This window comes from Callorhinus ursinus, unplaced genomic scaffold (assembly GCF_003265705.2).
Source record: "Callorhinus ursinus isolate GAN/ISIS: 27379988/994484 unplaced genomic scaffold, GSC_fseal_2.0 scaffold4, whole genome shotgun sequence".
In the NCBI taxonomy this organism is placed as follows: domain Eukaryota; kingdom Metazoa; phylum Chordata; class Mammalia; order Carnivora; family Otariidae; genus Callorhinus; species Callorhinus ursinus.
The window spans coordinates 71,870,347-71,897,450 of NW_027397066.1; the positions used below are offsets into that span (position 1 = coordinate 71,870,347).

The 27,104-nt window shown below is 40.1% G+C and overlaps 1 protein-coding gene across 7 annotated transcripts in view; it reads left to right on the forward strand.

Moving 5' to 3' along the window:
- The window catches only part of HERC3 (HECT and RLD domain containing E3 ubiquitin protein ligase 3), a 128,134-nt gene that overhangs the window by 39,370 nt on the left and 61,660 nt on the right, over nucleotides 1–27,104 (forward strand). For all 7 annotated transcript variants that reach the window (XM_025873421.2, XM_025873424.2, XM_025873423.2 and 4 more), the window contains one exon: nucleotides 24,918–25,077. In XM_025873421.2, coding sequence (XP_025729206.1) covers nucleotides 24,918–25,077 — 160 coding nt within the window. The remainder of the gene's footprint in view (nucleotides 1–24,917; nucleotides 25,078–27,104) is intronic.

Consider the following 27,104-nt stretch of genomic DNA (forward strand, 5'->3'; position numbering starts at 1 on the left):
TTTTTTTTTTAAGATTTATTTATTTATTTATTTATTTGGCAGAGAGCAATACAGCGAGAGAGGGAACACAAGCAGGGGGAGTGGGAGAGGGAGAAGCAGGCTTCCCACCGAGCAGGGAGCCTGATGCGGGGCTTGATCCCAGAACCCTGGGATCATGACCCCAGCCGAAGGCAGACGCTTAATGACTGAGTTACCCAGGAGCCCCTAAATGTCATTCTTTATCCCTGATAATATTCACTGCTTTGAAGTCTACCTTACCTGATATGAATATAATAGCTTCAGCTTTCTTTTGATTAGTGTTTCTTTTCACATCCATTTACTTTTCATTTTTCTGTGTCTTTATATTTGAAGTGGGTGCTTTGAAGGCAGCATATACTTGGGTCTTGCACATCAATACAGTCTACCTTTGTTTGATTGGAGTTTTTACATACACATACGTTTTTAAGAAAAAATGGACAGAAGACTGCCAATCTAAAGATAAAGTAGACGGATCTCAATACAGAGATCTTTTTGCCTGCTGTGATAAAATTTTCTCCAAATCTGTAAAAATCAATGGGATTAAGTATCTTTAGGAAGTCCCTCCAGAAGCATTTAATCTTGCATTATGATTGTATATTTTTACATTTTTTGCTTATAAGGTAGCACACAGTCTAAAATTGGAAAAATAACCTGAGAGCTTGGAAATGGTCTCCTATTGTTAAATCACATTAAATGAAAAGGATTTGAGTTGTTGAAAAAAAAATGTGACTAGGGCAGGGAAGTGGTAAGGAGTCTTTAAAAAACTTTAAACTTTAAAAAAATTTTTTTATTGTTATGTTAATCACCATATATTACATCATTTGTTTTGGTGTAGTGTTCCATGATTCATTGTTTGTTCATAACACCCAGTGCTCCATGCAGAATGTGCCCTCTTTAATACCCATCACGAGGCTAACCCATCCCCCTACCCTCCTCCCCTCTAGAACCCTCAGTTTGTTTTTCAGAGTCCATCATCTCTCCTGGTTCGTCTCCCCCTCTGACTTACTCCCCTTCATTCTTCCTCTCCTGCTATCTTCTTTTTCTTTTTTCTTAAAATATGTTGCATTATTTGTTTCAGAAGTACAGATCTGTGATTCAACAGGCTTGCACAATTCACAGCGCTCACCGTAGCACATACCCTCCCCAATGTCTATCACCCAGCCACCCCATCCCTCCCACCCCTGACCACTCCAGCAACCCTGTTTGTTCCTGAGATTAAGAATTCCTCATATCAGTGAGGTCATATGATACATGTCTTTCTCTGATTGACTTATTTCACTCAGCATAACACCCTCCAGTTCCATCCATGTCGTTGCAAATGGCAAGATCTCATTCCTTTTGATGGCTGCATAATATTCCATTGTGTATATATACCACATCTTCTTTATCCATTCATCTGTCGATGGACATCTTGGCTCTTTCCACAGTTTGGCTATTGTGGACATTGCTGCTATAAACATTGGGGTGCACGTACCCCTTCGGGTCCCTACATTTGTATCTTTGGGGTAAATACCCATAGTGCAATTGCTGGATCGAATGGTAGCTCTAATTTCAACTGTTTGAGGAACCTCCATACTGTTTTCCAGAGGGGTTGCACCAGCTTGCATTCCCACCAACAGTGTAGGAGGGTTCCCCTTTCTCCACATCCCCGCCAACATCTGTCGTTCCCTGACTTGTTAATTTTAGCCATTCTGACGGGTGTGAGGTGGTATCTCATTGAGGTTTTGATTTGGATTTCCCTGATGCCGAGTGATGTTGAGCACTTTTTCATGTGCCTGTTGGCCATTTGGATGTCTTCTTTGGAGAAATGTCTGTTCATGTCTTCTGCCCATTTCTTGATTGGATTATTTGTTCTTTGGGTGTTGAGTTTGATAAGTTCTTTATAGATTTTGGATACTAGCCCTTTATCTGATATGTCATTTGCAAATATTTTCTCCCATTCTGTCGGTTGTCTTTTGGTTTTGTGGACTGTTTCTTTTGCTGTGCAAAAGCTTTTTATCTTGATGAAATCCCAATAGTTCATTTTTGCCCTGGCTTCCCGTGCCTTTGGCGATGTTTCTAGGAAGAAGTTGCTGCGGCTGAGGTCGAAGAGGTTGCTACCTGTGTTCTCCTTTAGGATTTTGATGGACTCCTGTCTCACGTTTAGGTCTTTCGACCATTTGGAGTCTATTTTTGTGTGTGGTGTAAGGAAATGGTCCAGTTTCATTCTTCTGCATGTGGCTGTCCAATTTTCCCAACACCATTTGTTGAAGAGACTGTCTTTTTTCCATTGGACATTCTTTCCTGCTTTGTCAAAGATAAGTTGACCATAGAGTTGAGGGTCCATTTCTGGGCTCTCGATTCTGTTCCATTGATCTATGTGTCTGTTTTTGTGCCAGTACCATACTGTCTTGATGATGACAGCTTTGTAATAGAGCTGGAAGTCTGGAATTGTGATGCCGCCAGCTTCGCTTTTCTTTTTCAATATTCCTCTGGCTATTCGGGGTCTCTTTGGTTCCATACAAATTTTAGGATTATTTGTTCCATTTCTTTGAAAAAAGTGGATGGTATTTTGATGGGGATTGCATTGAATGTGTAGATTGCTCTAGGTAGCATTGACATCTTCACAATGTTGGTTCTCCCAATCCATGAGCATGGAACGTTTTTCCATTTCTTTGTGTCTTCTTCAATTTCTTTCCTGAGTATTTTATAGTTTTCTGAGTACAGATCCTTTGCCTCTTTGGTTAAATTTATTCCTAGGTATCTTATGGTTTTGGGTGCAATTGTGAATGGGATCGACTCCTTGATTTGTCTCTCTTCTGTCTTGTTGTTGGTGTATAGGAATGCCACTGATTTCTGTGCATTGATTTTATAGCCTGCTACTTTACTGAATTCCTGTATGAGTTCTAGCAGTTTTGGGGTGGAGTCTTTTGGGTTTTCCACATACAGTATCATATCATCTGCAAAGAGTGAGAGTTTGACTTCCTCTTTGCCGATTTGGATGCCTTTGATTTCTTTTTGTTGTCTGATTGCTGTGGCTAGGACTTCTAATACTATGTTGAATAGCAGTGGTGAGAGTGGACATCCCTGCTGCGTTCCTGACCTTAGGGGAAAAGCTCTCAGCTTTTCCCCATTGAGAGTGATATTCGCTGTAGGTTTTTCATAGATGGCTTTTATGATATTGAGGTATGTACCCTCTATCCCTATACTCTGAAGAGTTTTGATCAAGAAAGGATGCTGTACTTTGTCAAATGCTTTTTCTGCATCTATTGAGAGGATCATATGATTCTTGTTCTTTCTTTTGTTAATGTATTGTATCACGTTGATTGATTGGCGGATGTTGAACCAGCCTTGCAGCCCAGGGATAAATCCCACTTGGTCATGGTGAATAATCCTTTTAATGTACTGTTGGATCCTATTGGCTAGTATTTTGGTGAGAATTTTTGCATCCATGTTCATCAAGGATATTGGTCTGTAATTCTCCTTTTTGATGGGATTTTTGTCTGGTTTTGGGATCAAGGTAATGGTGGCCTCATAAAATGAATTTGGAAATTTTCCTTCCATTTCTATTTTTTGGAACAGTTTCAGGAGAATAGGTATTAATTCTTCTTTAAATGTCTGATAGAATTCCCCTGGGAAGCCATCTGGCCCTGGGCTTTTGTTTGTTGGGAGATTTTTGATGACTGCTTCAATTTCCTTAGTGGTTATAGGTCTGTTCAGGTTTTCTATTTCTTCCTGGTTCAGTTTTGGTAGTTGATACATCTCTAGGAATGCACCCATTTCTTCCAGGTTCTCTGATTTGCTGGCATAGAGTTGCTCATAATATGTTCTTATAATTGTTTGTATTTCTTTGGTGTTGGTTGTGATCTCTCCTCTTTCATTCATGATTTTGTTGATTTGGGTCATTTCTCTTTTCTTTTTGATAAGTCTGGCCAGGGGTTTATCAATCTTGTTAATTCTTTCAAAGAACCAGCTCCTAGTTTCGTTGATCTGTTCTACTGTTCTTTTGGTTTCTAGTTCATTGATTTCTGCTCTGATCTTTATTATTTCTCTTCTCCTGTTGGGTTTAGGCTTTATTTGCTGTTCTTTCTCCAGCTCCTTTAGGTGTAGGGTTAGGTTGTGTATTTGAGACCTTTCTTGTTTCTTGAGAAAGGCTTGTATTGCTATATACTTTCCTCTCAGGACTGCCTTTGCTGTATCCCAAAGATTTTGGACAGTTGTGTTTTCATTTTCATTGGTTTCCATGAATTTTTTTAATTCTTCTTTAATTTCCTGGTTGACCCATTCATTCTTTAGTAGGATGCTCTTTAGCCTCCATGTATTTGAGTTCTTTCCGACTTTCCTCTTGTGATTGAGTTCTAGTTTCAAAGCATTGTGGTCTGAAAATATGCAGGGAATGATCCCAGTCTTTTGGTACCGGTTGAGACCTGATTTGTGACCTAGGATGTGATCTGTTCTGGAGAATGTTCCATGGGCACTAGAGAAGAATGTGTATTCCATTGCTTTGGGATGGAATGTTCTGAATATGTCTGTGAAGTCCATTTGGTCCAGTGTGTCATTTAAAGTCTTTATTTCCTTGTTGATCTTTTGCTTAGATGATCTGTCCATTTCAGTCAGGGGGGTGTTAAAGTCCCCCACTATTATTGTATTGTTGTCAATGTGTTTCTTTGCTTTTGTTATTAATTGCCTTATATAATTGGCTGCTCCCATGTTCGGGGCATAGATATTTACAATTGTTAGATCTTCTTGTTGGATAGACCCTTTAAGTAGGATATAGTGTCCTTCCTCATCTCTTATTACAGTCTTTGTTTTAAAATCTAGTTTGTCTGATATAAGGATTGCCACCCCAGGTTTCTTTTGGTGTCCATTAGCATGGTAAATGGTTTTCTACCCCCTCCCTTTCAATCTGGGGGTGTCTTTGGGTCTAAAATGAGTCTCTTGCAGACAGCATATGGATGAGTCTTGTTTTTTTTTTTTTTTTTTTTTTTAAGATTTTATTTTATTTGTTTGAGAGAGAGAATGAGCATGAGAGGGGGGAGGGTCAGAGGGAGAAGCAGACTCCCTGCTGAGCAGGGAGCCCGATGCGGGACTCGATCCTGGGACTCCAGGATCATGACCTGAGCCGAAGGCAGTTGCTTAACCAACTGAGCCACCCAGGCGCCCATGAGTCTTGTTTTTTAATGCAATTTGATAGCCTGTGTCTTTTGATTGGGGCATTGAGCCCATTTACACTCAGGGTAACTATTGAAAGGTATGAATTTAGTGCCATTGTATTGCCTGTAAGGTGACTGTTACTGTATGTTGTCTGTGTTCCTTTCTGATCTTTGCTGCTTTTAGGCTCTCTCTTTGCTTAGAGGACCCCTTTCAATATTTCTTGGAGGGCTGGTTTCGTGTTTGCAAATTCCTTTAGTTTTTATTTGTTCTGGAAGCTTTTTATCTCTCCTTCTATTTTCAATGACAGCCTAGCTGGATATAGTATTCTTGGCTGCATATTTTTCTCGTTTAGTGCTCTGAAGATATCTTGCCAGTCCTTTCTGGCCTGCCAGGTCTCTGTGGGATAGGTCTGTTGCCAATCTAATATTTTTACCATTGTAGGTTACATATCTCTTCTCCTGAGCTGCTTTCAGGATTTTCTCTTGTCTCTGAGACTCGTAAGTTTTACTATTAGATGTCGGGGTGTTGACCTATTATTATTGATTTTGTGGGGGGTTCTCTGTGCCTCCTGGATTTTGATGCCTGTTTCCTTCCTCACATTAGGGAAGTTCTCTGCTATTATTTGCTCCAATATACCTTCTGCCCCTCTCTCTCTTTCTTCTTCTTCTGGGATCCCAATTATTCTAATGTTGTTTCGTCTTATCGTATCACTTATCTCTCGAATTCTGCCCTCGTGATCCTGTAGTTGTTTCTCCCTCTTTTTCTCAGCCTCTTTATTTTCCATCATTTGGTCTTCTATATCACTGATTCTCTCTTCTGCCTCATTTATCCTAGCAGTTAGTGCCCCCATTTTTGATTGCACCTCATCAATAGCCTTTTTGATTTTGACTTGGTTAGATTTTAGTTCTTTTATTTCTCCAGAAAGGGTTTCTCTAATAACTTCCACGCTTTTTTCAAGCCCAGCTAGTATCTTTAAAGTCATGATTCTGAACTCTAGGTCCGACATCGTACCAGTGTCCGCATTGAGTAGGTCCCTGGCTAACGTACTACCTCTTGTTCTGTTTGCTGAGGTGAGTTTTTTCATCTTGTCATTTTGTCCAGAGGAGAATAGATGAATGAGAGAACAAAATGCTAACAGGTTAACAACGTCCCCAGCAAATATACTGTATACAAATCAGAAGAGACCTGAAACCAGGGGAAAAGAAAGGGAAAGAAAGAAAAAAGAAAGAGAAAAAAAAAAGAAAAAAAAAGATAAAAACAAAAAAGAACAATACAAAAAAAGCAGAATGTGATCAGATATGATCAGGCTAGTGCATAGATCAGTGCCACACACTAGATTTTGGGCGTAGTTTGGTCTGTTAGAAAAAAAGTGCCTCCTAAAATTTTAAAGGAAGAAAGACATCTATGTACAAAATAAGGGTTGATACAATGAAGGGATGGAAGATGACTGTAAAGATGAAAATTATAAAAGATTTTATAAAAGGACTTGATAAGATAAGAAGTTTGAAAAAAGAAAGAAGATTTAAAAAAAAAAGGAGAGAATGTGGTCAGGCAGGAGACTAGAACAGAGCCATACACTAGTGATTTAGGGTATATTTTTATCTGTTAGAAGAAACTGTATCTCAAAATTTTAAAGAGAGAACAACTTATACATATATGCCAAAAATAAGGGTAACTACTATGAAGGGATAAAATACGACTCTAAAAATGAAAAATAAAAAATTTTTTCTTAAAGAGATTGATAAGATGTTGGTTGAAAAAGGGAAAAAGAAAAAAGAAAAAAAAACCGTTAACAAAAATTAACTTTGATGAACAAATGAATCATGGTAAAAAAAAGCCATGAATTCTATGTGCAGTATTCCCCTAGCGCTGGAGTTCTCCCGTTCTCCTTGATTGGTAAACTTGGTCTTGGCTTGCTGGCTGTTCGGGCTGATCTTCTGGGGGAGGGGCCTGTTGCCGTGGTTTCCAAATGTCTTTGCCGGAGGCTGAATTGCCCCACCCTTGTCCGTCTGGGCTAAGGAAGCTGTTCCGGTTTGATCTCAGGAGCTTTTGTTCCCTGCAAGCTCTCGGTACAGCCTTGGAGGACCAGGGCAAAAATGGTGGCCTCCCAATCTCCACCCGGAGGAGCTGAGAACTCGGGGCCCCGCTCCTCACTGCGACCCCAGAGAAAAGCAGTCACTCCCGTGTCCCCGGTCTCTGGCTGCTCTCCGTGCTCACCCTGCCTGTGACCAAGCCGTTGCTATCTCTGGCACCCGACCCCGTGTGGAGTCTCCAAACCCAGCAGATCCCTGCGGTGCGTTCCCGCACCGCTCCTCCCCGGGAAGGAAGGGGAGTCTCCCCGGATCTGCCGCTTGTTGGGTCCCTGCTGCAGGAGCAGTGGCCTGACTGGGCCGCAGATCACAGTATATGGCAACCCCAAGCTGAGAGCCTGCGCCTCGGCTCCGTCTCTGCAGCTGATTTCCCCGCTCCGATACCTGGGAGCTCTGCCGCACTCAGGCTCCCCTGGTCTTTCTGTGACCCCGAGGGTCCTGAGACCACACTGTCCCGGGAGGATTCCACCCCCTGCTTAGCCACTGCAGCGACGTCCCTCAGTGGAGCTGACTTCTAAAGGTTCTGATTTTGTGCTCCGTGGCTATAGCACTTGCCAGAAGCGGCCGGCGGAGGCCCCTCCCCTGCCGTCTATCCTCCTGAATATCGCCTCGGATTCACTTCTCCGCACGTCCTACCTTCCAGTAAGTGGTCGCTTCTCTGTTCAGATAGTTGTTGCTACTCTCTTCTTCGCTCTCCTGTTGAGTTCGTAGGTGTTCAGAATGGTTTGATCCCTATTCAGCTGAATTCCTGAGACCAGACTAAATCTAGGTCTCCTACTCCTCTGCCATCTTGCTCCGCCCCTAAACTTTTTTCATATCATGTAAACAGTGCATGTGTATTGCTCACAATTTAAATGCCTATAAAAAATACTCTTTAATTCTACCACCTGAACAAAAAAACAGTTATTCTTTGAAATATATCCTTCCAGTATTTAAAACATCAATGTAATTTTTAAAAAATGTAGTCATATCAGGGCGCCTGAGTGGCTCAGTCGTTAAGCGTCTGCCTTCAGCTCTGGTCATGATCCCAGAGTCCTGGGATCGAGCCCCGCATCAGGCTCCCTGCTCCGCGGGAAGCCCGCTTCTCCCTCTCCCACTCCCCCTGCTTGTGTTCCCTCTCTTGCTGTGTCCCTCTCTGTCAAATAAATAAAATCTTAAAAAAAAATGTAGTCATATCATATTACTTCTTTATAACCTTCTTTTCCGCTTAATGTCTCATGAATACTTTTATGATGATTGTTTATACTCATCTATTTCACCCTTTTTAATGACTGCATATTTCTATTCATAGCATATAATCCCAATTTATTTCTGATTTTTTTCTGTTTATAGAAAGCACTGTACACTGTTCCTTTACGATACCTTTGTAGAAATACAAAACCTTTTATCCCGGGGCGCCACGGTGGCTCAGTTGTTTAGTGTCTGTCTTCAGCTCAGGTCATGATCCCGGGATCCTGGGTTCGAGCCCTGCATTGGGCTCCCCGCTCGGCGGAGAGCCTGCTTCTCCCTCTCCCACTCCCCCTGGCTGTGTTCCCCCTCTCACTGTCTCTCTCTCTGTCAAATAAATAAAATCTTTAAAACAACAACAACAACAACAACAAAACTTTTATCCCCATGACTTACTCATTCTATAACTGGAAGCCTGTTATCTCCCACTCCCCTTCATCCATTTCCCATCCTTCTACCCCTCCCCTCTGGCAATCAGTTTGTTCTCTGTATTTACAGATTGGTTTCTATTTTTTGGTTTTATTTGTTTTGTCTTTTAGATTCCGCATGTAAGTGAAATCATATGGTATTTGTCTTTGTCTGACTTATTTCACTGAGCATTGTGCCCTCTAGGTCCATTAGTGTTGTCACAGATGGCAGGATCGCATCCTTTTTGATAGCTGAGTAATATTCCCTAGTACCTGTACACCACATCTTCTTTATCCATTCATCTGTTGGTGGATACTTGGATTGCTTCCATATCTTGGCTATTGTAAATAATACTATAATGAACATAGGGATGCATATATCTTATCAGTATTTTGTTTTCTTTGGGTAAATACCCAGTAGTAGAATGATTGGATCATATAGAATTTCTGTTTTTAACTTTTTGAGGAACCTCCATACCATTTTCCACAGTGGCTGCACCAGTTTGCATTCCCACCAACAGTGCACAAGGGCTCCTTTTTCTCCACATCCTCACCAATGTTTGCTCTTTCTTGGCTTTTTGATTCTAGCCATTCTGACAGGTGTAAGGTGGTATCTCACTGTGGTGTTGGTTTGCATTTTAGTGATGTTGAGTGTCTGTTCATGTGTCTGTTTGCACCTGTACGACTTTTTTGGAAAAATATCTATTCAGGTCCTCTGCCCATTTTTAGTTAGATTATTTATGGGTTGTTTTTGTTGTTTTGGTATTGAGTTTTTATATTGAGAACATATAAGTTCTTTATGCTTTGGATATTAACCCCTTACTGGATATATCACTTGCATATATCTTCTTTCAGTCAGTAGATTGCTTGTTGTTTCATTGATGGTTTCCTTTGCTGTGCAAAAGCTTTTTATTTTGGTGTAGTCCCAATAGTTTATTTTTGCTTTTGTTTCCCTCGTCTTTAGGAGACATATCTAGAAAAATATTACTAAAGCCAATGTCAAAGAAATTATGTTTTCTACTAGGAGTTTTATGATTTCAGGTCTCATGTTCAGGTTTTTGATCCATTTTGAGTTTCTTTTTTGTGTATGGTGTAAGAAAGTGGTCTGTTTTCATTCTTTGAATGTTGTTCAGTTTTCCCAGCACCATTTATTGAAGAGACTGTGTTTTCCCCATTGTATATTCTTGCCTCCTTTGATGAAATTGACCCCTATAAGCATGGGTGTCTTTCTGGGTTCTCTATTCTGTTCTGTTGACCTCTGTGTCTGTTTTTTGGGCCAGTACCATACTGTTTTGATTATTACTACAGCTTTGTAGTATCTTGAAATTTGGGTTTGTGATGCCTCTAGCTTTGTTCTTCTTTCTCAAGATTGCTTTGGCTATTTGGGGTCTTTTGTAGTTCCATAAAAATTCTAGTTCTGTGAAAAATGCTGTTGGTATTTTGATAGGAATTGCATTGAATCTGTAGATTGCTTTGTGTAGTATGGGCATTTTAACAATATTGTTCCAATTCATGAACATGGAATATCTTCCCAGTTTGTGTCATTTTCAATTTCTTTCATCAGTATTTTATAGTTTTCAGAATACAGGTCTTTCCCCTCCTTGGTTAAATTTATTCTTAGGTGTTTTATTCTTTTTGGTGCAGTTTTAAATGGAATTGTTTTAATTTCTCTTTCTGCTACTTTTGTTATTAGTGTATAGAAATGCAACCAGTTTCTGTGTTAATTTTATATCCCAAGCTCTACTGAATTTATTTATTACTTCAAGGGGAGTCTTTAGGGTTTTCTGTGTATTAGTATCATATCATCTACAGGTAGTGACAGTTTAACTTCTTCTTAACCAATTTGGATGCCTTTTCCTTTTCTTGTCTGATTGCTGTGGTTAGGACTGCCAGTATTATGTTGAATAAAAGTGGCAAGAGTTGACATCCTTGTCTTATTCCTGATCTTAGAGGAAAAGCTCTCAGTTTTTCACCATTGACCATGTTAGTTGTGGTTTTGTCATATATGGCCTTTATTATGTTGAGGTATGTGCCCTGGAAACCCAGTTTATTGAGAGTTTTCATCATGAACGGATGTTGAGTTTTGTCAGATGCTTTTTCTGCATCTATTGAGATGATCATATGATTTTTTAAAAAAGATTTTATTCATTTATTTGACAGAGAGAGAGCACAAGCAGGGGGAGCAGCAGGCAGAGGGAGAGGGAGAAGCAGGTTTCCCGCGGAGCAGGGAACCCAATGCGGGGCTCGATCCCAGGACCCTGGGATCATGACCAGAGCTGAAGGCAGACACTTAACTGACAGAGCCACCCAGGTGCCCCGATGACCATATGATTTTTATCCCTCACTTTGTTGATGTGGTGTAACACATGGATGTGCATATTGAACCATCCTTGTATCCCTGGAATAAATCCCACTTGATTGAGGTGAATGATCCTTTTAAATATGTTGTTGAATGCAGTTTGCTAATGTTTTGTTGAGGATTTTTGCATCTCTTTTTATCAGGGATATTGTCTTGTAGTTTTCTTTTTTGTAGAATCCATATGGTGTGGTATCAGGGTGATACTGGCCCCTTAGAATGAGTTTGGGAGATTTCCTTCCCCTTCTGTTGTTTTGGAATAGATTGAGGAGAATAGGTATTGACTTTATAAATGTTTGGTGGAATTCACCTGTGAATTAATCTGGTCTTGGACTTTGGTTTTGGGGAATTTTTTGAATACCAGATTTTGTTGCCAGTAATTAGCGTATTCAGATTTTCTATTTCTTCCTGATTTGGTTTTGGAAGATTGTGTATTACTAGGAATACATCTATTCTAGGTTGTCCAATTTCTTGATACATAATGTTTCATAGTAGTCTCATATAATGTTTTGTGTATCTGTAGTGTATCTTTTTACTTGTCTTTCATTTCTGATTTATTTATCCTTTCTCTTTTTTTTCTTGATGAGTTGGGCTAAAGGTATGTCTTTATCTTTTTAAAGAACCAGCTCTTGATTTCATTGATTTTTTTGTTTTTTTTTTTTTTTTTAGTCTCTATTTCATTTATTTCTGTTCATTATTATTTTGTTCTTTCTCCTCCCCTTGGGTTTTGTTTATTCTTTTTCTAGTTGCTTTAGGTGTAGTGGTACATTGTTTATTTGAGAAATTTTCTTGTTTCTTGAAGTTCTGTATTGCTGTAAATTTCCCTCTTAGAGTTGTTTTCAGGGCATCCCAAAGATTTTGGACCATTGTGTTTTCATTTTCATTGTTTCCAGGTATTTTCTTAAGTTCCTCTTCAACCTGTCCTCATATCTTATTTTTTTAAAGTAACAGTTTTATTGTATATGAATACAGAGAGACCAGACTTGGTTAATGGTGATGGTGTTCATTACTTTTTTTCCTTGCAGCTAATGATAGAATCAGAGGAGTTGATATAATGAACAAATAGTGTGTTACTAGAACATCAACTGCATTAAGTAGCTACTTTTTAAAAAGTAAATTCTACACCCAGTATGGGGCTCAAACTGACAACCCCACAATCGAGATTCTATGCCTTACCAACTAAGCCAGCCAGGCACGCCCGCCCCCTGACCCCTCCTCATTTTTTAAAAATTCTTTTTTTGTTGTTGTTGTTCCACTTGGGTGCTTTCCATTTCTCTGTCTTCCAGGTCACTGCTCTGTTCTTCTCCATCTGCTAATCTGTTGATTCCCTTTATTGTATTCTTCATTTCAGTTATTGTATTTTTCAGCTCTCATTGGTTCTTTTTTATATTTTTTTATCTTTTTTGGAAGTTCTTTGTGAGTTCATACATTTTCCCCTCCAGTCCAGTGAGCATCTTTCTGACCATTACTTTAAACTCTTTATCAGGCATGTTGCTTATCTCCATTTTGTTCTTTTTCTAAGATTTTGTCTTGTTCTTTCATTTGGAGCATATTCCTCTGTCTCCTCATTTTGCTTGACTTTTGTGTGTGTTTTTTTTTTTTTTTTTTTTAGCATGGAAAGTTGGTTTTTAGTATGAGCTACTAGATTAGAGGCACTTTCATGGCATATGAAACAGCACAGTTCCAATTCAAACACATCTTTGATAATTTTCCAGTTTCTTGTTGTTGTTACAGTCCTAGGCATTTTTGCAGTGTTCATTAAACAGAATTAAAAACAAAACCATTTTAGGGTGCCTGGGTGGCTCAGTTGGTCAGGCAACTGCCTTCAGCTCAGGTCATGATCCTGGAGTCCCAGGATCGACTCCCGCATCGGGCTCCCTGCTCGGCGAGGGGCCTGCTTTTCCCTCTAACCCTCCCCACTCTCATGTACTCTCTCTCTCTTTCTCTCATTCTCACTCTCTCAAAATAAATCTTTAAAAAAAACAAAAAACAAAACCATGTTAATTCTAGGTTTATATTTCCATGCTTAAATTTTTTAAAATTTTATTATGTTAATCACCATACATTACATATTTAGTTTTTCATGTAATGTTCCATGATTCATTGTTTGCATATAACACCCAGTGCTCCATTCAATACGTGCCCTCTATAATACCCATCACCAGGCTAACCCATCCCCCCACCGCCCTCCCCTCTAGAACCCTCAGTTTGTTTCTCAGAGTCCATCGTCTCTCATGGTTCGTCTCCCCCTCCGATTTCTCCCCCTTAATTTTACCCTTCCTACTATCTTCTTTTGTGTTTGTTTCTATGGATTAGGCAGAACAGCTATTTCTCCTGAACTTGAAGGAATGGCCTTGTATGTGTTCATCCCCTGTTTAGACACAGGTGTGTGCCTGGTGACTTTGGCTGAAACTGTGGCTGGCATGGGTTTGTGGTCAAAGGGCACTCTCTGCTGGGGCTGCCCTGGTGGAATGGTCAGAGCTGAATTGGTGTGGTTGTGTTGTCCTGGGTCTCTCTGTCTGGAGGTTGCCCTGGCAGGACTTGCTAAAGCTGAAATGGGTGTAAGCTGGGGGGTTCTGGGGTGCTCAGCATAGGGGGTGCCCTGGTGGGGCAACTGGAGTCAAGGTTAATGTGGGCCAGGATGTCTTAGGGCACTCTACACAGGGTCATCCTGGTGGGGTGGCTGGAGACAAGGTGGGGTATGGCCTGTGGGTTCCTGGGTCATTCCATGTAGAGGGTATCCTGGTAGGGCAGCTGGAACTGAGACAGACATGGACTGGGGTTCTGTGGTGTTCCATGTGGTGGGTGTGGGATGGCCAGAGCCAAAACTAGCATGAGCCAGGATGTCGGAGCACTCTGCATCAAGGGAACCTTAGCCAAGCCGTCTGAGGCCAAAGTGGTGCAGGCCTGGAGTGTATTAAGGTGCTTTGTGCCTCTGTCACCTCAGTGCAGTGGCTGGAGCTATAGTGAGCACTGACCAGGGTATCATGGTGTTGTATGCTGGGGCCACCTTAGTGGGATGGCTGGAGCTGGTGTGGGCTAGGGGCTTGGGGCTCGCTGAGGCGTTAGGTCACTTAGGATGCCTGGACCTTGTTCTCGTCCATGCTTTGAAGGTGGAAGGGGAATGTAAACCATGGTGCTCTTCAGCCCCTCAGACCTGGAGAGAGTTCCAGCAGCTCCCCTGCTGTTTGGCGGTGTTTTAGAGCTACTTCTATATTCTCTTGGCTCTTTTTAAGTGTGGCTTTTTTTCCGTGCCCCAGGGCATCCAGGAATGTTGTAGGCTAGTGGCCCTATGCTCACTGAGGTGGCAGGCCAGCTATGGCATCTGGACCCTGCCCTCATTTGCACTATGAGAGTGGGGGTTGGGGGCGGGGGATGTTAACTATGACTCTTACCAGCCCCTCCAGCCTGGAGAGAGTTCCAGCAGCTCCCCCACCATTTGGTGGAGTTCTAGAGCTGGATCTTTTATGTCCTAGTTGCTCTTTTAAACTGAGGCTTTTTTCCTGTGCCCCATGGGAGACAGATCTGCCCACCGTCCCTCAGTACTATCCGTCCCCACTGCAGTTCACAGTGTTGGGGTGGGGGTTCCCTTTGTTACTGTGTCTCCTCTCTTTCCTGCTATTCTCTGTGTGGTCTATCTTTTGATGTGCTTAAGCTGTTGAGTCAGCCCTTAGTTGTTCTTCAGGAGGAACTGCTCTATAAATAGGTGTGGATTTGGTGTGTTCTGTGGAGGAAGTGAGTTCAGGGTTTCTACCTTGCCGTTTTGGACCAGAACCATGCCTCTCTATTAAAATCCTTTTAAAGCATCAGATTATGCCATGATTGACAAATCTGAGTTCCTGAAAATAACTGAGTCACTGCAGCTGATCTTATTCTGACTAGTGGTAGTGCCAGTGACTCACAAACAGTCTTCTCCCCTCCCATTGCCTGTGACAGGCCTCCATATGTTCTAACGGCCTTAGTATATATGGTGTATTACATCTGAAAGCGTACATGGTAATTTGAAATGTATGGCTTTGAGAAGAAAATATTCTCAGCAGCATTCTTCATAGTGTGAAGTGGTTTCATGCTTGTTGTTGTTGTTGTTTTGGTGGGTAAGGTTGTATATGAGCTCTAAAGCCCAAGGTAAAGTCACCTACCTCTGAACTGAGAAATACTACTCTGAACTCTCTTATAACTGATCTTTTTTTCTCATTCTTTAGTTGAAAAGATTTGGTTTAATGATTGTTTAAACTTGGGCAGTCATACATAGGATTAAGCAAGTAAGCATTTGATATTCCTGGATAATTTAAATGAAGTATCAGCTGCTCAGAGATGCTGCCTGGCTCCAGGGCTCATCCAGCCCTTCACTGTAGAAGAAGGTTAAATGTAATTTTAGTTGGAGCATTTGTCGGAGAGCTGTACCTTTGGTTTTTTGGCTTTTTAAAAAAAAATTAGCCAGGTTGAACAAAGACAGTTTGTGGACTTTCTCTGATTAACCAAAATATAAAACAAACAAAAACAAAACAAAAAGCCTCACATGTACAGAAAAAAAAAATGTCATTTTAAAATTATGGCTCTAGGTTTCCCGTTTCAGGAAGGATGGGGTAAGCACATTCTTTTTTATCTCTTTTGCAGAATGCAACTATAAAACCTGGACAGAATAAATGGAGTAGCTATTTGAGGGCTCTGAAAAGCAAATGATGGTAGGTGGATTGGGAAAGAAGACCAGAATTCAGAGTACCACTGGATTGCTGTTGAGTTCCCCAGTTTCCCCTTCAGTCCCCCTGCCTTTGGCCCCGGGGGTAGGTAGAGCTGTGGAAGTGCAGTATATAGGTTAGAGAGCAGCAGAGGAGCCCCAGGAAGCCAGAAAGTGTTGGGCAGATTTCACAGATTTCAGGGAAGGAGGACCTTGGGAAAGCAACTGCATATAGTCATCTATGAAATCCTGGGTTCATCCCTGAGCTGTTTATGTGTGGATCTTATCCTGCTTAGCATATAAATGACTCTAAGAACTGAGCTAACACACAGACCACCACCTACATTCCAGACTCGCCTCAGTGTGGTACATGCAGGGCATAAATTTGAATGGCACTGCAGAAGTTTTGAAAACTACAACAAAATTGTCAACCTTCTCCAGAAGATTTAAATAAGACCAAGAGTCTTATAATACTCAGAATGTTTATGGTACCATCCAAAATCACTCAGCATATGAAAACCCAGGAAAGGGGCGCCTGGGGGGCTCAGTCGTTTGGCTCGGGTCATGACCCCAGGGTCCTGGGATTGAGCCCCGCATCGGGCTCCCTGCTCGGCGGGAAGCCTGCTTCTCCCCCTGCCTCTGCCTCTCCCCCCATTCCTGCACTCATGTGTGTTCTCTCTCTCTCCTTCTCAAGTAAAAATAAAAATCTTAAAAAACAAAACAAAACAAAACAGGAAAACTCAGCTAGTGTAATAAGGGACCATCAGTAGATGCAGTGCTGGAATGACATAGGTGTTGGGATTATCTGATGAAGACTTTAAAGCAGCTGTTACACAAATGTTCCAGCCAGCTGGCTCAAACTCTTGTGAACTAAATGGAAAAATGAAATTCTCTGCAAAGAAATAGGTGATAAAAGAAGAACCAATAAAATAGCCAGAATGAAAAAGTCATTGGATGGCCTCAGTAGCAGAATGGAGAGGACAGAGGAAAGAATTGGTGAAGTTGAAGATAAGCCAGGAGAATTTCCCCAATCTGAATAACAGCAGATTGAGGCAAAAAATTAAACAGGATTCTGGGGACCTGTGGGACAAGAACAGAAGGTCTGACGCCCACGTCACGGAGGTCCCAGCAGGAGAGGAGAAAGAATGCGGTGCCGAAGATGACGGGGGCTGACAAATTTCTAAATTTGGCAAAAGACATAAACAGATTCAATAAGTGGATTCAGTAAGTACAGTAAACCCAAATAAGACAAACCAAAAGAAATCCACACCTAGAAGATCATAATCAAACTTCTAAAAATTAAAGACAAAATACTTGAAAGCAACCAGGGGAAAGACACGTATTACCTGTAAGGGAATATTCATTGACATCATTACGGATTTCACCCCAGAAACTGTGGAGGCCGTAAGGGGCATGGCCACTTTTAAAAAGTGCTGCAAGAAAAGAAGTCAACCCAGAATTCTGTATCTAGCAAAAAGCACTCTCCACAAATGAATGTGAAATGAAGGCATTTTCAGATGAAGGAAAAGTCAGAAAATCCACAGCCAGCAGACCTGTACTGAACAATGGCTAAAAGAAGTTATTTTGACAGAAGGGAAATGATACCAGAAGGAATATTGGAACATCAGGAATGAATAGAGAGCAACAGAAATAGTAGATATATGGGCAAATATAATAAACTATTCTCTTCTTGAGTTCTTTAAAACATACTGATTGACAGCAAAAATTATAACCTTGTGATAGAGTTTTCAAAGTGTTGCAGATGTACTATTTAAGACTGCTGTAGCTTGAGTGGGGAGAATAAAGGAAACTATATAGTGCTAGAATTTCTACATTTTACTTGAAATAGTATTGATTCTCAGTAGATTCTGAAAGGATAACTATTTTTTTTTAAAGATTTTATTTATTTATTTGAGAGAGAGAATGAGAGATAGAGAGCATGAGAAGGAAGAGGTTCAGAGGGAGAAGCAGACTCCCTGCCAAGCAGGGAGCCCGATGTGGGACTCGATCCCGGGACTCCAGGATCATGACCTGAGCCGAAGGCAGTCGCTTAACCAACTGAGCCACCTAGGTGCCCCAAGGATAACTATTTATATTGTAATCCCTAGAGCAATCACTTAGGTAACCATACAAAGAGATATAGTAAAAAAGACCACAATGAATTAAAATAGAATACTAGAAAGTATTTAAATAATGCAAACAAAGGCAAGAATGAGGAAAAAGAGCAATGAAAAACAAAGGGAATGAACAGAAAACAAATAATAAAAAGGTAGGTCAAAAATCCAAATATATCAATGATTTTATTAAATATAGTCTAAACAAAACAAAATATAGATCTTATATTAAGTTTAAAAAATTACCCAACTATATGCTGTATATAAGAAATTGACTTCAAAAATAATAATCTAGGAAGTTTAAAATACCTACTCCTGGGCATTTATTTCAGAGAACTGAAATCTTATTCTCACACAGTAACCTGTACAGAAATGTTTATTGCATCTCTACAATTGCTAAAAACTGGGAACAGTGCTTTGTGGTACACCCATAATGCAGTGGAGTAGTACCCACTAATAAAAAGGAACATACTATGAGATATGTGCTATAACCTGGATGAGTCTTCCAGGCATTATATTGAATGAAAGAATTCAGTCTTGAAAGGTTAGAAACTATAGGATTTCATTATGTGACAATATTGAAAATATTAAACTGTAGTGCTAAAAAACAGATTAGTGGTTGCCAGGAGTTAGGTATGAGGACAGTGTGTGACCAAGGGACTTTTTTTCTGAGTGATGGGACTGTTCCATATCTTCTTTGTGACATGTGCTTGAATTCATAGACTTGTACATAATAAAAGATCAGTTTTACTGTACAATAAATTAAAAAAATTGGTTTTGAAAAAACTGACTCTGGTTTGAGTGTCTTGGCTCAGAAACAAGATATAATTCCTGATGTGGAGAGATTTCTTTTATGGGGGGGTCACTTTAAAGTGTGAGTTGTATTATATATATATATTTTTGTTGTTGTTGTTGTTGTTAAAGATTTTATTTATTAGAGAATGAGAGATAGCACGAGAGGGAAGAGGGTCAGAGGGAGAAGCAGACTCCCCGCTGAGCAGGGAGCCCGATGTGGGACTCGATCCCGGGACTCCAGGATCATGACCTGAGCCCAAGGCAGTCGCTTAACCAACTGAGCCATCCAGGCGCCCTGAGTTGTATTATAGAGTTGAGACTCCACTGAGCATAGGCCAGACTCCTCCTCCCCCAAATGTTTAGATGAGAATACTTAAAATAGTCGGAATATGGCTTAGGACAAAACAGATACAGAAGCAAACAATGGAGAGAGAGCCTAGTCATATTGTGGGAAGACGGGGCACCCCAGGAGGAGAGTCAGGCACTAGGAAATTCTTTTTTTGGGGGATCTGCAGGAGAATTCAGATTATATTTTGTTTTGAGTGGTTTGCTGAGATAATGTTTTATTTCCCTCATCCCAGATCTGCAGTAAAAGTCAGCTGCCCCCCTCAGACTGGGTTCACGGTACTGGGGGAACACTGCCAGGGGAGAGCAGAATGTAGCAGCAAGAGGCAGGATGTGCACTAGGCTGAGTCCCGTGGGAAACAGCAACGAGGGTTGGGAGAATGTGAGGACTCAGAATCCACAGGATGGCAGGGCAAAGCACAACATTTCTCACAGGATGACTCTGCCTTTTGTTTTCTACTCCTAAAGAAAAGTGCAATTCTAGAGTAGACAGTTTGGGGAAACTCAGAAAGGAGACATTTAAGTAATGAGAGTTTAATCTCTTTTGTCATGCCAACTGCTGACATTTAATTTATTATAGTTTTATTAGTTAAAATTTAGTAGCAAATATTGAGCAAAATTTGTATATACAAAATATACAAATTTTGTATATTCTCTATGCTTTCCATTCAACTGCAAACTACTGAATATATTTCTCATCTTAACAATGAGGAAAAAGAATCCATTTCCCATTTTTCCATATCTAGGCTAATCACTTCATTGTTACTTTTACCAGTTTCATATCTGTCTAATCTTTTTCCATGACAGAATGTAATACAGCCTCGTGGGTACAATGAGCTCCGAAGTCAGAAGGACCTGGGATCCAATTCTAGTTTCTCCACTCATTAGTTGTGAATCTTGGCCAAATTACATATGTTTTCTGAGTTGAGGCTTATTATAACCCTGCCTCACAGTGTTGTTGCAGGATTAAGTGTTGGCATCATACATCTACCCTCTAGGCTCATACCATCCTTCTCTATTGCCACCCTTTGATGGTTTAATGCCCAATTCACTATTAACCTGAAAATACATTTAAAACTTCGTAGGCTCAAAAACCAAGTAGAAATAATCGTAATAACATAAGTCCAGTTGAACTGCTGACTTGTTCAAGCAGCACTCCACATTTGCCACTGTTCTGGCTCATTCCTTTTACCTTGCTCATTCCTATTACCTTGGCTCATTCTGAGTTGAGAACATTGCTAAAGACTGTTAAAGACTTGAAAGGGTTGCTATGAGAGGATCAGAGAGAAAATATACTTTTATCCTCAAAAAATGCCAAATATTTATTCAGTGCGTTTAATTATTTTAATGTGTGGGTTGAGGTTCTGTCATGATCTGCAAAATATAGCATAGAGTCTTGACAGAATGAACCAGAGAGACTGCATGTGAAAATATGTACTGCAGCCTGAATGTTCCCAACTGGAGCAGGGGAGTGTTCAGGGAGAGGTGTGAATGAAGCATTCATTCCCACGTTGTTGGCCTGACCTAGGGAATGGATTCTAGAAGAGGGATTATAATTTCACTGTAACAGATCCCCAGTCTGAATCAGATGAGCTTAGTTTTCTGGCTAGAAGAAATAAAATAAGTTGGACTTGGTGCAGTCACCGGTTTGATTCTTCACAAATTTTTGCATTACTGAATGTTGCCTTTGGGGCTGTAGGTTTTGTTGTGGCAATGGTGGTTTGATGGCTAATACGTGATGGGACGGGAATTGGTTTGTTGTAGGTTTTACTGTGCCCTTTTGAGGCTGTTCAGCTGTGGTAAACAAGATCAAGAGGGATGCTATTGACAGGTTTTGAGGCAAGAACATAGTGGCAGGTCAGGTAGAGAGCATCCTGTCAAGACAGTGGAGAAACTTATTAGTGTCACATTAGGCTGAATGCTACATCCGGGCAGGAAAGGCTAATGGTTGGCGTAGGAAGTCAGGTATTAGGGACCAGGCCTCAGTCATGGCTGAGGTGTCAGGCCAGATACCCAGGCCCAGGAGGACATAAAAGCTGCCCAAATCCTGGAACTGTGGTACAGGGTGGATATTTGGTGAGAGGAGTAGAGTCTGAATCACCCAACGTACTTCAGTAGGAGTTTCTTACCTTATTCCAAAATAAAGACAGGACTGTTCCTAGTGCGTGAGGCAAAGCTGAGTTGGGATATAGGGTCTAATAGTGAATAGAGGTTAAAGAAGTTGGGCAATGGGAACTACAGGAGTTAAAGCATCTTTTAGGAGATTTCTCTGACATGAGCGTGTTTTCAGTTGCTTAATTTAAATAAAAACTTTGTTTCCAAGTAATATATTTATACAGACTATCTTTAGGTCAAACAGACGCTCCCTGCCTCCCCTGCAGTTTCACTAGCAGAGACCATTTCTGTCAACAATTTTAGCTCTTTCTTTTAATATTTATCTTTTCTAAATGACACACTTATGCTGTTTCTTGATTTTTTTTTTTTCAGTATTGGACATAATGTAGAGACATTGGGGAAGATTAGCATTCCTTTATATTCTCCGTCTACTCTTTCCTTCCCCTCACCCCTAGATACTCATCCTTTCCCAAATAATTGATTGCTGAAATCAATTGACAATTAAATTTTTGATTATGTATATTACATTTGTTTGGTTTTTATGGTTCTGTGTTCAATGATTGCTTTTATTTCCTGTAAGACATTTTATGTATTTCCTGGAGTTAATTATATCTTTTTTTTTCTTTTGCATAGTAACCTCTGTATTCTCTGACAGAACTGTAAAACTCATAACAATATAAAACTCATCAGATTGTATTTCACTTTTCACCTTGGAGACATTCCTTCAGCTTTGCTCATGGGCCTGCTACATTATAGCTGTTTTGGAAATGTTCTTCACCTCTTCTTATGTAAGATTTGTTTCCTGGATCCTGAATCTTCCTTTGTTTAGGAGGCATTATCTTATGGTAACTTCCTGAGAGAGGCAGCATTGGAGGTAAAATATTTTGAGAGCCTTACATGCCTGAAAATTATTCCTTTTCCCCCTCTCTCCTCATATTTTATTCATGGTTAGTTAGATATAGAATTCGCAGTTGGAGGTCATTTTCCTTCAATATTGTGAAGGCATTGCTCCATTGTCTTCTAGGTTTCAGTATTGCTTCTGAGAAATCTAATGCTATTCTGATCCCTGTTCTATTGTATATAAACTGTTTTCCTTTCTAGAAACTTTGAGAGTCTTTTTTGGTGTTCTAAAATGTCAAGATGTCCTCTGAAGTAGGTCTTTCATCAGTCATTATTCTGAGTCCCTCACAGGTCCTATCAATGTGAAATTTAAGTCCTTATGAGAACTTTTCTTGTGTTTCTTCTTTGAAATGTTTTTATCTTGTATTTTCCCCATCTTCTTTATGGAATTCTTATTTTTCCATTATTGGACCTCTTGAAATAATCCCCTCATTTCTTTCTTTTTTAACCCCCTCTGTTTTGCTCTTTGTCTTTTTGTTCTATTTCTTAGAAAATTTCTTCAATTCTTTTTTTTTTTTTTAATTTAAATTTTAGTTAACATACAGGGCAATATTGCTTTCTGGAGTAGAATTCAGTGATTCATCACTCACATACAACACCCAGTGCTCATCACAAAAAGTGCCTTCTTTAATATCTGTCCCCCACTCGCCTCCCTTCATCCACTCTGTTTGTTCTCTATTGTTAAGAGTCTCTTATGGTTTGTTTCCCTTTCTACTTTTTCCCCCCTTTCCGTATCTTTATCTGTTTTCTTCCTTAAATTCCACATATGAGTGAGATCATATGGTATTTCTCTTTCTCTGACTGACTTATTTCACTTAGCGTTATACACTCTAGTTCTATCCACATCATTGCAAATGGCAAGATTTCATTTTTTTTGAAGGCTGAGTAATACTCCATTGTATGTATATACCACTTCTTCTTTATCCATTCATCAGTTGTTGGACATTTGGGCTCTCTTCATAGTTTGGCTATTGTTGATAACGCTGCTATAAACATCAGGGTGCATGTAACCATTTGAATCTGTACTTTTGTATCCTTTGGGTAAATACTTAGTAGTGCAATTCCTGGATCATAGGGTTAGTTCTCTTTTTAACTTTTTGAGGAACCTCCATACTCTTTTCCAGAGTGGCTGCACCAGTTTGTATTTACACCAACAGTGTAAGAGGGTTCCTCTTTCTCCACATCCTTGCCAACATTTGTTGTTTCCTGACTTGTTAATTTTAGCCATTCTGACTGGTGTGAGGTGGTATCTCATTGTGGTTTTGATTTGTATTTCCCTGATGCCAAGGAATGTTGAGCATCTTTTCATGTGTCTCTTAGCCATCTGGATGTCTTCTTTGGAAAAATGTGTATTCATGTCTTCTACCCATTTCTTAACTGGATTATTTGGTTTTGGGGTGTTGAGTTTGATAAGTACAGATTTTGGATGCTAACCCTTTATCAGCTATGTCATTTGCAAATATCTTCTCCCATTCTGTAGGTTGCCTTTTAGTTTTGTTGACTATTTCCTTCGTTGTGCAGAAGCTTTTTATTTTGATCAAGTCCCAATAGTTCACTTTTGCTTTTGTTTCCCTTGCCCCTGGAGACATGTCTAGTAAGAAGTTGCTCTGGCCAAGGTCAAAGAGGTTGTTGCCTGTATTCTCTAAGATTTTGATGGTTTCCTGTCACACATTTAGGTCTTGCATCCATTTGGAATTTATTTTTGTGTATGGTGTAAGAAAATGGTCCAGTTTCATTGTTCTGCGTGTTGCTGTCCAATTTTCCCAACACCATTTGTTGAAGAGACTTTTTCCACTGGATATTCTTTCCTGTTTTTTTGAAGATTAGTTGACCATATAGTTGTGGGAATTTCTTCAATTTTTATTTCCCAATCTGTTTTTGAAAGGTTTTTGTCTTTAAATTTATGCTGCCATATTTTCATTTTCTAAGATGATTTTGTTCCTCAAATGTTTGAATGGTCCTTATCTTCTCTTTTTCTAACAGCTTAGATATTTTTTCTGCTCCCAGCATGATCCTTATCTTCTGAGTTCATTTTCTGTTTTTTTTTCTTTTTTTTCTTTAATGTTAGCATTTTCCTCATATGTGAGGAAAGTACTGTGCCCAGCCTTTTATATTTAAGAGTGCGGTTCTAAAATGTGAGTGGAATTGTGTGAGGGCAGGGCTTGTTAACTCACAGGAAGCTGGACATTTCACTGGGGGACCCACAGATGTATCTGTGGATCTTCTCTTTTGGGCCTTTTTTTTTTCCCCCAGAGAAATCCTCCTTTTTCTCGGCTAGATATTATGTATGAGGCTGTGTTCTGGAACCTTGGAGAGAAAGGTATTTTCTGGATTAGGGAGGGAGGGCTCTGGGAAAGGAGTCTTATTGTTCCCAAGCAGAATTTTACCAGTCCCACTGGTTTAAATAATATGCCTCATTCCCACTCACATTTGAGCCTCTCTGGTTCAATATCTCCCAATAGTAAACTTTCAGGCTTCTCCCTGGAGAGAAGCACCAGGCCCATGGGGGACTATCTGGGATGTATGTGCTGCTACAGGCATATATGCTGCCCAGTGTAGCTGGGATCTAAACTGATAGCTTGTAGAAATGTATGAAATTTATAATCTGTATAAATATACAGATTTAGTGGTTCTTTTTGAAAAACAAAACTGCCTAGAAGGATAATTCTGTGTAAGAAAGTCTTGTGTGATTCCTCTTTCTAGGCTCTACATTTTCCTCCTTGCTTTGGTCTCTTTCAGAGCAAATTGGAGCTTTGGCAGATCAGCACATTGTCCATGTGGCATGTGGCGAGTCGCACAGCCTGGCCCTCAGTGACCGGGGCCAGCTGTTTTCTTGGGGTGCAGGGAGTGATGGTCAACTAGGACTCATGACTACTGAGGATTCGGTGGCAGTGCCCAGGTAAGAATGACACAGACAGGAATCTGAGTTTTCAGATGTCAGTTTTACAAATACTCTTTCCTGCTCTTGCTTTGTTAGAATCCTTGTTATAGTTCTGTTTTCTTTATTTAATTGCTGGTTTGTTTTTTTTGTTGTTTTTTTGTGTTTTCTTGGGGGGGTACCACTACTGTGCCTTAATACTTTATAGCATTTGTCACAAAAATTGTAATTATTTATAGACGTGTCTTTCTCCATTAAAAAATGTGAGTTGTTCAGGAATTGTACTTTATTTATTCTAGTAACTTAGTTGTTAGCATAGTGTTTGGAATTCAATAAATGTTTAAATAAAAGAAGCATCTTTTCTCTTGCTGGACTTACTAACCTTTAACTTAAAATTGTAAGCCTAAATCAATTACTCAATTAAGGACTCTAAACTAGAATCAAAAGTTTGACCCATTTTCTAATAATAGCCATTATGAGTGTTACGAACAGCTAAAATACCAAATATACAAAAGTTTTTTTCTTTTTTTTTTTTAAAGACTTTATTTATTTGACAGAGATACAGTGAGAGAGGGAACACAAGCAGGGGGAGTGGGAGAGGGAGGAGCAGGCTTCCCGCTGAGCAGGGAGCCCGACGCGGGGCTCTATCCCAGGACTCTGGGATCATGACCTGAGCTGAAGGCAGATGCCACCCAGGCAACCCCAAAAGTTTTTTTTTTTTTTTAAAGCTTTTATTTATTTATTTGAAAGAGAGAGAATGAGAGATAGAGAGCACGAGAGGGAAGAGGGTCAGAGGGAGAAGCAGACTCCCTGTTGAGCAGGGAGCCCAACGCGGGACTCGATCCCGGGACTCCAGGATCATGACCTGAGCCGAAGGCAGTCGCTTAACCAACTGAGCCACCCAGGCGCCCCCCAAAAGTTTTTTTTTTTTTTAACACAAAATACTAATACAGTGGTTTTGAGACTCTTAAACATTTATTTAATTTCTGAATCTTAGATGACTTAATAAAGTATCTAACAGATGCTTCAGCACTAAGTAAACATCCAAAATACTGAAGTTACTTCCACATGCTCTTCTTAGGGGGTGGAGTCTCAGTTTGTGGAGATTCTTGGTGATCAAAGAGGCCACTAGTTTATTTCCATCACTTAATTCCTGCCCTTTTATATTACAAACATAGAGCACACCCCTGCTGTTGTACTTGTCACGTTCACTGTAATTGTTTATTTAATAACTGTCAGACAAAGCTGGGAACTTTTGATGACATGAGACCTGGATTATTCATTTTTGCATCACCGTTGTTAAAGGTGTCCAGCACATTTATTGCTTATTACAAGGCTGTTTAATAAATGGCCTCTCCTCCCCTGCCCAATTATTGTCCCCTTTAAAGGACAAAATACTCTTCTTCCTCTTCCTTTTTTGCCCTTCTTAGATTTTTGTAACTTTAATCAAAAGCTGTTTTAAGGAAAAGAGGAACATGGAGGTAAGAGTGATTTGATTCATTTCCTGACTTAGAACAGGTAGTATTTTGGATTCATTTTTCCAAAAATCAGTTGAATTTTGGGGAAGAGAGAGAGTGGCAATAAGAAAAAAGGGCACTGTATATATTTTAATGAAATTATGTGAATATTAAGGAAAAGATTCATAACGTCACTGACAAAAATATTTTACTTGTTGGGGCACCTGGGTGGCTCAGTTGTTAAGTGTCTGCCTTCGGCTCAGGTCATGATCCCGGGGTCCTGGGATCGAGCCCCACGTCGGGCTCCCTGCTCAGTGGGAAACCTGCTTCTCCTTCTCCCACTCCCCCTGCTTGTGTTCCCCCTCTCTCGCTGTGTCTCTCTCTGTCAAATAAATAAAATCTTTAAAAAAAAAATTTTACTTGTTGATGACCAGAGACTCAAAGATTTTTAGTGGCATTTCATTTCTAAAAATGAAGTAACCTGTGTTATAGTAACACTTGAATTTTCATTAGTCATGTCTAAATTAAGGATGACTTCTGAGGCTTTGGTTTATGTATAATTTTATGTTAAAACTTAATTGAAGTTAATTT